Genomic DNA, 10,281 nt, shown 5'->3' on the forward strand with positions numbered 1-10,281 from the left:
CGAACTGAAGTTCTTGTAGTTATCCAAGCTTGATTTGAGGTTTTTAGGGTCGAACTGAAGTTCTTGTAGTTATCCAAGCTTGATTTGAGGTTTTTGTTTTTTGTTTTTTTTTTAAAAAAATTCGAGTTCGATTTTCAAGATTTATCATACTTTGGCCCTTTAAGAATTCGAATTTCACTATTTGCCACCTAAAACCTGCCAAATTGCTGTTTAAGTAAATTTGGAGAAAAAACTAGAATTGAGTTTGATTGAATTAGATTCAAGTTTTCGGGTAGTTTAAATTCATCCGAGTTGAAAACATTTGATTCTATAAATCAACTAGTCGAATTTTGAATTTATGGGAGTTTTTAAAAAAAACTTGAATTTAAAATTCGACCCTTGATAAATGTGCCTCTTGGTCTCTATATAACAGAGAGCTTGTTTGCACAAGCAGTTTTTCATTACTACGTATGTTGGACATAGAGCTTTGTTATTTTACACTTAGCCATTTTGTACTGATGTAGATTATACAATATATGGCATTAAAGGAGAAATAAAGCTCACGCAGACCTCCCTTACAAAGATCTAATTGTGGAAGCAGGGTTGTTAGGATGAGGAGTGATAATGCTATAATACCATTTTTTTATTCCAAAGAAACTGCACTGTTTTACAACTAAATATTTCCATTGCTATGAAAGGTTTCTGGCACTTAAAAGTGAAAATACTATCATAACTTTATAGTACTTGCTAAAAAGCATTTCTGGTCAACAACTCTCCAAAATGTAACGGTCTCATTTAAAATTAGTACATGCTCAACCCATTTGGCCCTAGGTGGGTCATCCGGGGTCCGTATGTACTAATATTAATCTTTATTTTTTTTAACGACTGACGGGTTTTGGGACATATATTTTCTCTTTTATTATTACAGAGAAAAAGGGACATCATTTTTAAAGTTTTTCATTAAAATGGAGTCTATGGGAGACTGCCTTTCCATAATTTGGAACTTTCTGGATAACTGATCCCATACCCATACAAAAAAAAGTGAAAGAGTACGGTGTATTGTCCCTTTAAATAGGAATCAAAGACATGGGCTTGTATGTATTTTTCAGTCAGATGTGGAAGCCATTGCTTCATATATATTGCTCTATCACAATTTCTTAGATAATTTGTACAAATAAGAATGAACTAGATCTACATATATAGAAATGTGTCTGACCTGAAGCTTATATAAACTGACCTAGTGCAAATTCTAAGGCACATTCAGGTTTTTTTAAGTGTCTTTGGCACAAATATTAATACTGCACACATAAGTACAAATAAAATAGCAGAGTTATAAGTTGTGCATTCACTCACAGGTCTACAATCAGATGTACACTGAGTTAGGTTCCCAAGTGGAGTCTAGTGCAACTGATTAACTAAAGACATTGCAGCTGCTCACCTAGTCTTACAACTTACATAACACATTCACATTGAGCCAAGGTAAACAGAAGCTCATAGTCTGTACTGTCATCTTACCTGCTTTTGGTGAAGAAAACCTACTCCAACTGGACCATGGTAATTTCAGTTCTCTTCATTCAAGCTGTAAAAAATGAGTGGCCTGGGGAAGTCATAACCACTAGAGAAGCTTTCCTGCTCCTTTATTTTGGATGGAATAGCTTCTGTATTGTCCACTCTCTACATCAGGAGTTCCCCTACTTTACTAATGAGAGGTCTTGTCTATGATTAAGGGAATGTTTTCCCGAAACGCGTAAGGCGATGTTGTTACCTCGATATGCTACAATAAACCACCTCATAGTCATCCGGAGTGCTGCCTGCATTGCTTATTTGGATTCATATTACAGCCGGAACGCTGGTGGTTGAGCACCCGGAGCTGATTGAAGGGACTTGCTGTGGTGGGGTGAGTCTTGAGCGGTCATATTTTCATTGACTGTCCTGTACTTTTAGTGATGTTGTTCCATTATGATCTACTATGGATTCCCCTTCAAGTTAACTTTTAGTATGTTCTAGAATGGCCAATTCTAAGCAACTTTTCAATTGGTCTTCGTTATTTATTTTTTATTGTTTTTGATTGATTTGCCTTCTTCTTCTGAATCTTTCCAGCTTTCAAATGAGGGTCACTGACCCCATCTAAAAAAAATGCTCTCTGTAAGGCTGCAAATGTATTGTTATTGCTACTTTTTATATCTCATATTTCTATTCAGGCCTCTCCTATTCATATTCCAGTCTCTTATTCAAATCAATGCATTGTTACTAGGGTAATTTGGCCCCGAGCAAGCAGATTGCTGAAACTGGAGAGTCGCTTAATAAAAAGCTAAATAACTCAAAAACTACAAATAATAAAAAATGAAACCCAATTGAAAATTGTCTCAGATTATCGATCTCTACGTCATACTAATTTAAAGGTGAACAACCCCTTAAAATATTGATTTATGAGAGAATTAATATTGCTATATTTAACAAACAACTATTCCTTATGTAACCTTAACATAATAAATATCTGAATAAAAAGCATGAAACAGGAGTGTGATTTAGACAAGCTGATTGTGGACAGAGTCTTGAGATCTACTGATCACCAGCTAAAGGTCTGTTGATAGATCCCGATCTAACTTTTGGGCACCCCTTGCTCTACATAGAGCCTGTTGTGAAGCTGAAAAGTGTTTTAAAGGCCTTGACAAGCTGCAGGGTTCTTAGTTAGTTTGAATGTACACATCCCAATAAAACTACACAGCTTATCTGCAGTTGTTTGTGTCTGCATCGTCAAGAGCAATTTCACTCCAGTCATCCTGTGTAGAAGCAGCAGAATTTATACTACAACCATGGCCCTCAATATAGATGTCTAGATAAATGGACAATTCTGGGATTCTTCAGCATTGCAGGTTTACTCTTTAGAAGTCGGTAGCCATTTGCATCACTCATTCTTCCATCTGGTTCATCATACATCTCCTTCTTCTCCTTCTGTATGTTGGGGTGGAGGTACATATAATACAATACTCTCAACAGGAGACCTACAAGCAAAGCAACTGCCAGCACACACAGAAGACATGTTTCATATCCATCTAAAATAGATGGGAACTTCAAACTCATCCAAGATGTGAACAATATCGCAGAATCAGTAATGATAAAGCAATAGTAGAAAATGCATCGATATAATGTTCTCCCATCAGCAATATTAAACCAGGAGAAGTACAATATAACTGACACCGTAGCCCTGTAGAACTGTTCCAATATCCTGTTCTGCATGAAGTCTGTCCTTTGCCAGGTCACCCACAAAAAGAAAGCTATCCACAGCAGCAAAAAGTGCAAAGCCACCCACTCATGAAAGACTGAAATAAACAGGGTGATGCAAACTATCCGGCAGAAGATGAGAAGCAAGTTCCATAGAAAGTAGATGACTGAGGACAGGATGGACATACTTTGCTTCTCTTTTAAGTAGTGCCTTAATGACTGGTGGTAGTCCAAAATGGCCCAGCTTATGGAGATAAATGACATGGAAATGCTGAAATCTAGAAAATAAAGTCATAATATGAGTTTAGAGATGAGACATGACTACAAAGTAACAGCTCAAAAATGTACTCATAAAACTAGACAGTAGGAGGAGGTCAGGGACGCTTTTTTTTATCTCATAATATAATATATTATTATTATAAACGGAATAGGTCACATGGGCTTAAGGTTTTAAAATACAATCATGCAAAGCTGTTCATACGAGTAAGAAAATACATGATCATGCATTAATATATGTATGCACGAGGAATACTGTGCTTCCAGAGATACTCACACTGGAAAGGGTATATTGTGCCTCTGACTAAGACAATATAAAGAATCAAAATTAATTGAGGAGTGTTCTCCAAAAAGGTCTCCATAAGCCTCATCATGCTGATATCGTGAGTAAGGAAGTAGGCGTACTGCTGATAATTCTCATAAACTGGATTGTTCTCGCTGCTTCTGAATGCGGTTGCCCCCACCTCCAGAGAATGGATGCACCTATGTGGAAGGAAAACAAACATTCAGGCGCTGCTCATAAACATTTTGTCCACTTCTACTCATTTTAATTTACAGATTCTGTGACGTGGTGCTTTGTACTATTATCTAACAGTAAGGCACACTTTTTGCACTTCACTGCCAGACTGGGGGCATTCCCTTTATGATTAATAAGTGACGGAAATCTTACAAAATGGAACAAGTCGCTGTGTTGCAAAATAACCGACATGTAGAGGGATAGATGCAAAGAGGGGAATGTGATTTTATTTTAAATAAACTACAGATTTTTTTTTTAAATAATTTTTAGAAAGTTTCCTGTTTTTGCTAGATGGAGCTCATATTCCGTTTTATTTTTAATTTTAAAATAGTTCCCCTTTAATATCCTTGTTATTTTCATAACTGCCACATATCAGCTGTTACTGAGAACTCTGCCCCACCTATTAAATGAAATCTGTGACCTCTGTACCTGTATTATCAACATGGCCTCATGATTCTCAAGTAACATATGACTAATTAACTTATGTGTATCAAAGGGGAGAAAAAAAGCCCATGGTTTTCAAAATAGCTAAAAAGAAAATAAAGACCAATGTAGTCAGCACAGTTTAGAGAGCAGTACTGAGGGACGAGACCCCAGAACCTGTCCCGCCTGCTGTGCTTAACTGTTCACTTGGGGTAATAGTTAAATGCCCCATCCAATCATCAAGGCCTGCAAACACCTCAGCATTAGTTTTGTCTAAGACTCCATTTTTATCCTCCAATATAGCAGAAATGCACTGAATCCATATTTTTTGGGGATTTGACAGCACCCCAAATCTTTCAGGAAGGATTTTGCTGAATCCCAAACCCTGATTTGCATATGCAAAAAAAAAATCTGTTCTCCTTAAAGAAGTGGTTCACCTTTACGTTAACTTTTAGTATGTTATAGAATGGCCAATTCTAAGCAACTGATTCTCAATTGGTTTACATTATTTATTTCTTATAGTTTTTAAAGTGCACCTGTCACCTACATATAAAAAGGCTGTATAATAAAAGTAATTTGCAAATTAAACATGGAACCCAAATTATTTTTTTCATTAAAGCATTTACACCTGTTATAAAGGTGTTTAAATATCTGAGTTGTCAATCAAATATTGCCTGCCCCGCCTCTATGCCTGAGGCAGGCAATTACTTTTACTTTCTATTCAGCACTTCCTGCATGTTACTGCTCTCCACACATTCCGCCAAACACTCTATAAATTGGTAGGGTACTGTGCATGGGCATTAGGTCCCCCATTCTGGTGTATACATAAGATTTTGAGTCGATACATAATTTGTCTTAATAACAGTGTCCAGAAAATGGCTGCTGCCTGCTTGCTGTGATTGTTTAATTCCAAGACTGAAGGAAACAAAACTTAAATAATAAATGTAGTGTAAGTAAATTTTATTTTGCTCAACTAACATGATAGAAAATAATTTGGAATTATTTCTTAGGATGACAGGTCCCCTTTAAATTATTTGCCTTCGTCTTCTGACTCTTTCCAGCTTTGAAATAGGGGTTACTGACCCCATCTAAAAACAAATGCTCTGTAAGGCTACACATTTATTTTTATTGCTACTTTGCATTGCTCGTCTTTCTGTTCTGCCCCTTTTCTTTTCACATTCTAGTCTCTTATTCAAATCAATGCATGGTTGCTAGGTGAATTAGGACCCTAACAACCAGATCCCCTTTAATCACATCACAAAGTCATGTGGTTTCAGATTTGGTTCAGCCAGGCTCTTAAGATTCGGCTGAATCCCTCCAGGGTTCAGTACATCCCTACAACATAGGCATGCATACTTGTTTTGGCTCTAGCCTTTTATAGTCCTGGTGCATAGAATGCATATTTTATGGATTTGGACAAATGCCTAATTCACCATAAAAAAAATTCAGCTGAATACTGAACAAAAATCCAATATACGTAGTAATTCACTTGTTTCCTTAAACCTGCTCAGTGGGTGTGGTTACTAACAGGAGATGAAAGTGAACACACTATGAATACACCCATGAACTGGTTTACTTTAAAATACATTTTACAGCCGACAGATTGATTGTATATCTGTGTTTGTATGCAGGACAACAATCGGCCCCATCTGGCAGTAGCCCAAGCCGGCCCATACACAGGCTGCTGAAATGGCTCATCCAGAGTGAGGTGGCAACTTATTGGTCCATGCATGGGGCAATTGGGACTGCCACCTCGACTGATACATATCGAACAGGTTTGAAAATCCCATTGGGCAAGGACCACGTCGGTGTGTTCATACAGTTCTCATCCAATGGGTTATACTTATTAAAGGAGCACTCTCTTGTATCTGTGTCTTGTATTTGCATTCTGTGTTATGATGAATTGCATGTGGCAACCCATTTTTTGGAATACTGCGTTACACTTATATGAAACATTATTGAGTCTCACAATACAGTAACATGGCTAAGTTATGGCAGGTAAAACTGTCCTCCCCTCCATCCAGGATCAGACTAGGCCAGCGGGACACCAGGGAAAATAAACCACGGTAGGTCCAAGTGGGCCCTGGACACCCCAGTCTGACACTGCCTCCATCCCTTCTTGCCAGTCAGCCTTTGTTCTCTGCAAAAGTGAATCCCCTCAACCACTGGCCTCAAGTGTACCAGACTAGCCCGCCTGCAAAACAAGGGTGACAAGGGATGAACTGCATGTGCTTCTGATAGTGGCTGAGCAGATACATGTACCCAACTACTTTCCTGCTTATTCATGGTTCAGTGGTTCTTGGCACAGCTTAATAATTATCATGGGTGGGGTTTGTTCATACACGGCATTTTGTTTGTTGCCGTGTTATTTTGCAAATGGAAGCTAGACACAGGTAGGGTTGCCACTTTTTTTTTTAGACGAGAATACCAGCCTTCCTATATATTTATATTTTATCCCTATTGATAACATTGGGGGTCAAGTATAAATTTTTTTCCTGGTCAGGCCTGTAAAATACTGGCCAGGTGGCAACCCTAGACACACAGGAAGGACTACATAAGTATCTGAATAAAGCCTTTTGGAGAGTTGTGTATTTAGGCGCAGACTGGCAATCTGTGGATTCTGGCAAATACCAGAGCAGCAGATGGAAGACATAGCCATAGACACTCACTATTTATTGGGCCGGTGTGGGGAGTGAGGGTCAGGGGCACTGCAGCCAGGAGGTAAGTTGAGAAACTGGTCAGCAGCCTGCAGATTACCTGGGGCAGGAAAAAAACCTGCTTCTTGTAATTTAGAGCCAAAATTCGGATTTTTAAATATGGTGCCAACTTCGCTCTCTGCACTAGCGATGCCCCCCCTCTGGCGCTCAAAAAAGTAAGTGCTCGGTATGAGGCAGTGGCATAACTAGATGTTGCTGGGCCCCACAGCAAATTTATTTTAAGGCCCCCAAAATATCCAGAGGTTGTTGGGTTTTACCAATATATTTTGAAATTGCTCATTAAGTAGGGCCTTGTGGTGCCCCTATACCTCCTGGGACCCCTCCAGCTGCAGGGTCTGCTTCCTTTTAAGTTATGCCCCTGGTGTGAGTGGGGGGCAACATCTGAAAGGCAAAAAAAAAACAGGAACGCCACTGTGTACCTGAAATGACAGGGCTTATTTTAAATCCCAATCCAGGTGGGAGTGTATTTGTGCTATAACTACCTGCTTCAGGCCGTGTCATTGTCACTCCCTTAATCTGCTGTCCCCTCACTGTACAGAGAATAAGGTGGCACAATGGAAGCATCAGTATCAGAACACTGTGTGCCATTACTGCGCCAAACTACTTTATATATTTTCTCTTTACAAGTCCAGCAGCAACATCAGTGCAGGGGTCACAAAACACCAGCTGAAGGTGTGGATTCCATTCCTGTATGTTACCTCATTCTACTACCTCCCAACATTTTGGAAATAAAAAAGAGGGACAAAAAAGTTGTCTCGCATAACGCAGTGAATTTTTTTGACCACGCCTATATTTGTTGCCACACCCCCTAATTACTATGTTCATTTTACAAAATTTGGCAGGTTATGAAATTTTGACCATATTTCTGTGGGTTTTTTTTCCCAGTTATTACAGTTTTACTAATGAAGGTGAATTGGCCTTTAAGGGTCAGTCCATAGGAGCAGATTCGGGGAGATTGAGTCGCCTGGCATCTAATCGTCTTTTCTTCTGGGTGACAATCTCCCCAAACTGCCTTCCCGTCCGCTATAATGAAGAGTCGACTGCGCTAAAGCACGCGCGGCGCTTAGTTTTCTGAAGTTTCCTTGTGAGGCAACTTCAGGCGACTTTGGAAAACAAAGCGCCACGTGTGCTTTAGCGCAGGCGACTTTCCCATTATAGCGGACGAGAAGGCAGTTCGCCCAGAAGAAGAGGTGATTAGTCACCAGTCGACTAAATCTCCCCAAATCTGCTCGTGTGGCCTGACCCTAAAGGTGGCCATAGACGCAAAGATCTGCTCGTTTGGCGACATCGCCAAACGAACGGATCTTACCCTGATATGCCATTAGCGAGTGCTATATCGGGGTAATCTGAACGTTCGGCCTTATGGCTGAACGATCCGATTACGATGTGCAATGGGCTCCGGCGGGACAAAATCAAACCTACGACCAAACGACCGATCTCCGCCAGACATAGATGTCGGCACTCTCCACACACAATCCTAAAATCGTATGAATCCTTGATTCGTACAATAGGATCTGTGCGTCTATGGCCAGCTTTAGCTGTGAGTCTAACTTTTCCCAAGGGACCTGTAATCTTATATTGTTACAATTACTTATTTGCGTATCTTGAAATTGTTACAAAAGTATCTTATCTTCTGCTGTGGCTGTTCTGGGCTCTCTGCCAAAAGCCAATTAAGTTAGAAACTTTGTTTCTTTTTCTGGCCGTCCAGTGCTGAGAAAAATGGGACTTTCCGGTACAAACGAGGGACTGTGCCTCTAAAAACAGGACAGTTGGCAGGTCCAGGCCTTACCTGAGGGGGTAGCCGAGCTGGAGCAGGTGCAGGAGGGCAAGGCATGGAGGGCTGAAGAGATGTCGAGACGTGTAAAAGTGCTGCAGAAGTTGCTCAGAATCCCCGGTGTGTTTATGAATAACCTCTGGGCATCTCTCCTCTTTATCTGTCGCGCACTCATCCGCACTCGGCGGAGCGATCAGATTGTGGTGTTGTTGGCAGCCACATAAACACTCATTTGCCGTCATAGACAAATGATAAAAGGCGATGAACTTCCCTGGAATAGTGAGCTTGGTGGTCTCATCCGCTAATAGGGGAGCCCTTGTGACGGCGACACTTTGACAACCATTCTCTGGACAAGGCGTGTTAGGACTCAGTTTGTTTTCCCCACGGTTCTCCATCCCCGTGTGCCCATTTCCCGCCCACTGAGTGTCCGGCTCCGTGACTGAGACACTGTACCCACAACTAGGACTTTCCTGTGCGTTCGGCTGAGCCGGACCCGTGTCAGCACCAGTCCAAGTACATCCACTTCGGGCTGTCTCCGGCTCACTAGGGCCCCCCAATTTGGAATCGCAGGGAAGTTCCCAAATGTCGCCACTGCGCCTATCGGCCCAGAACCAGCCCCAGCTGTGGATCTGCAGGAGGAGCGAGGCCATCCCATAGAAGCCGAGTAGCAGAGCGGCCCAGGCCACATGCCCGTCTCTGTAGTACTGCAGCGCCCCCCACACATCGGAGCCCAGGTCCAGCAGGAAAGTCAATGTCCCTAACAGTGCGAACACCAAGTCCAGCAGCCGGTACCGTGGCGGGCAACACGCCGACATCCCGAGCTCCTGAGCTCCCAGCAGCCCGGCCCGGAGGTTGCACCAAGAGTACTAGCGGCGGGGGAGGAGATTTACAGGCCCGGCTTACTGTAAAGACGCCTCCCTGCTCACATTATTGGGCAATAGAGTTGCTACTGGCTGCGCACATATCACTTTCGTTCTGTCTGTGTAGTTCATGGGAAGGCTCTCCCAGTCCCAGCACTTCAAGTTTTGCTGGATATTCGCCACAGAGTCAGAGATAAGAAGAGCCGAGCTGTGGAAACACATCAGCAGTCTCATTGTGCTTTACTTTCTCTTCCTACAGAAAAGGGCACATCAGATCAGGGTGGCCGGGTTTATATTTCAAAACCAGCCAAAGGCTAGCAAAAAAATTAGCCAAAAGCCATTTTAAAAGTAGCCCAATCTGTACACTGAAAAAAGGGGCATTAGTGTATAAAGTAAAACAATTAAGTATCTGGAATTTTTCATAAAATTTTCTACATTCAAGTTGGGACAGATTTCTATATTTATGGACATATTATACACAAAAGCCATGAATATCTTGTAAATTATATC

General features: G+C 41.2%; 1 protein-coding gene across 1 annotated transcript; it reads right to left on the reverse strand.

Moving 5' to 3' along the window:
- Positions 1-2,475: 2,475 nt before the first annotated feature.
- xkr8.S (X-linked Kx blood group related 8 S homeolog) lies at positions 2,476-9,880 on the reverse strand. Its single transcript, XM_018249478.2, has 3 exons — positions 8,927-9,880; positions 3,758-3,963; positions 2,476-3,482 (listed from the first exon to the last, which is right to left on the reverse strand). Exons 1-3 carry the CDS (start codon positions 9,724-9,726, stop codon positions 2,803-2,805), a joined length of 1,686 nt encoding a protein of 561 aa, XP_018104967.1. The 5' UTR covers positions 9,727-9,880; the 3' UTR covers positions 2,476-2,802.
- Positions 9,881-10,281: the final 401 nt, after the last annotated feature.

Source organism: Xenopus laevis, chromosome 2S (assembly GCF_017654675.1).
Source record: "Xenopus laevis strain J_2021 chromosome 2S, Xenopus_laevis_v10.1, whole genome shotgun sequence".
Classification (NCBI taxonomy): Eukaryota; Metazoa; Chordata; class Amphibia; order Anura; family Pipidae; genus Xenopus; species Xenopus laevis.

Excerpts from the sequence above, each read along its gene's own strand:
- xkr8.S (XM_018249478.2), bottom strand. The coding sequence starts at position 9,726 with ATGTCGGCGTGTTGCCCGCCACGGTACCGGCTGCTGGACTTGGTGTTC. Across the intron at positions 3,964-8,926 it reads CAGCTCGGCTACCCCCTCAG|GTGCATCCATTCTCTGGAGG; the intron begins GTAAGGCCTGGA and ends CCTTCCACATAG. Across the intron at positions 3,483-3,757 it reads CACAATATACCCTTTCCAGT|ATTTCAGCATTTCCATGTCA; the intron begins GTGAGTATCTCT and ends TTTATTTTCTAG.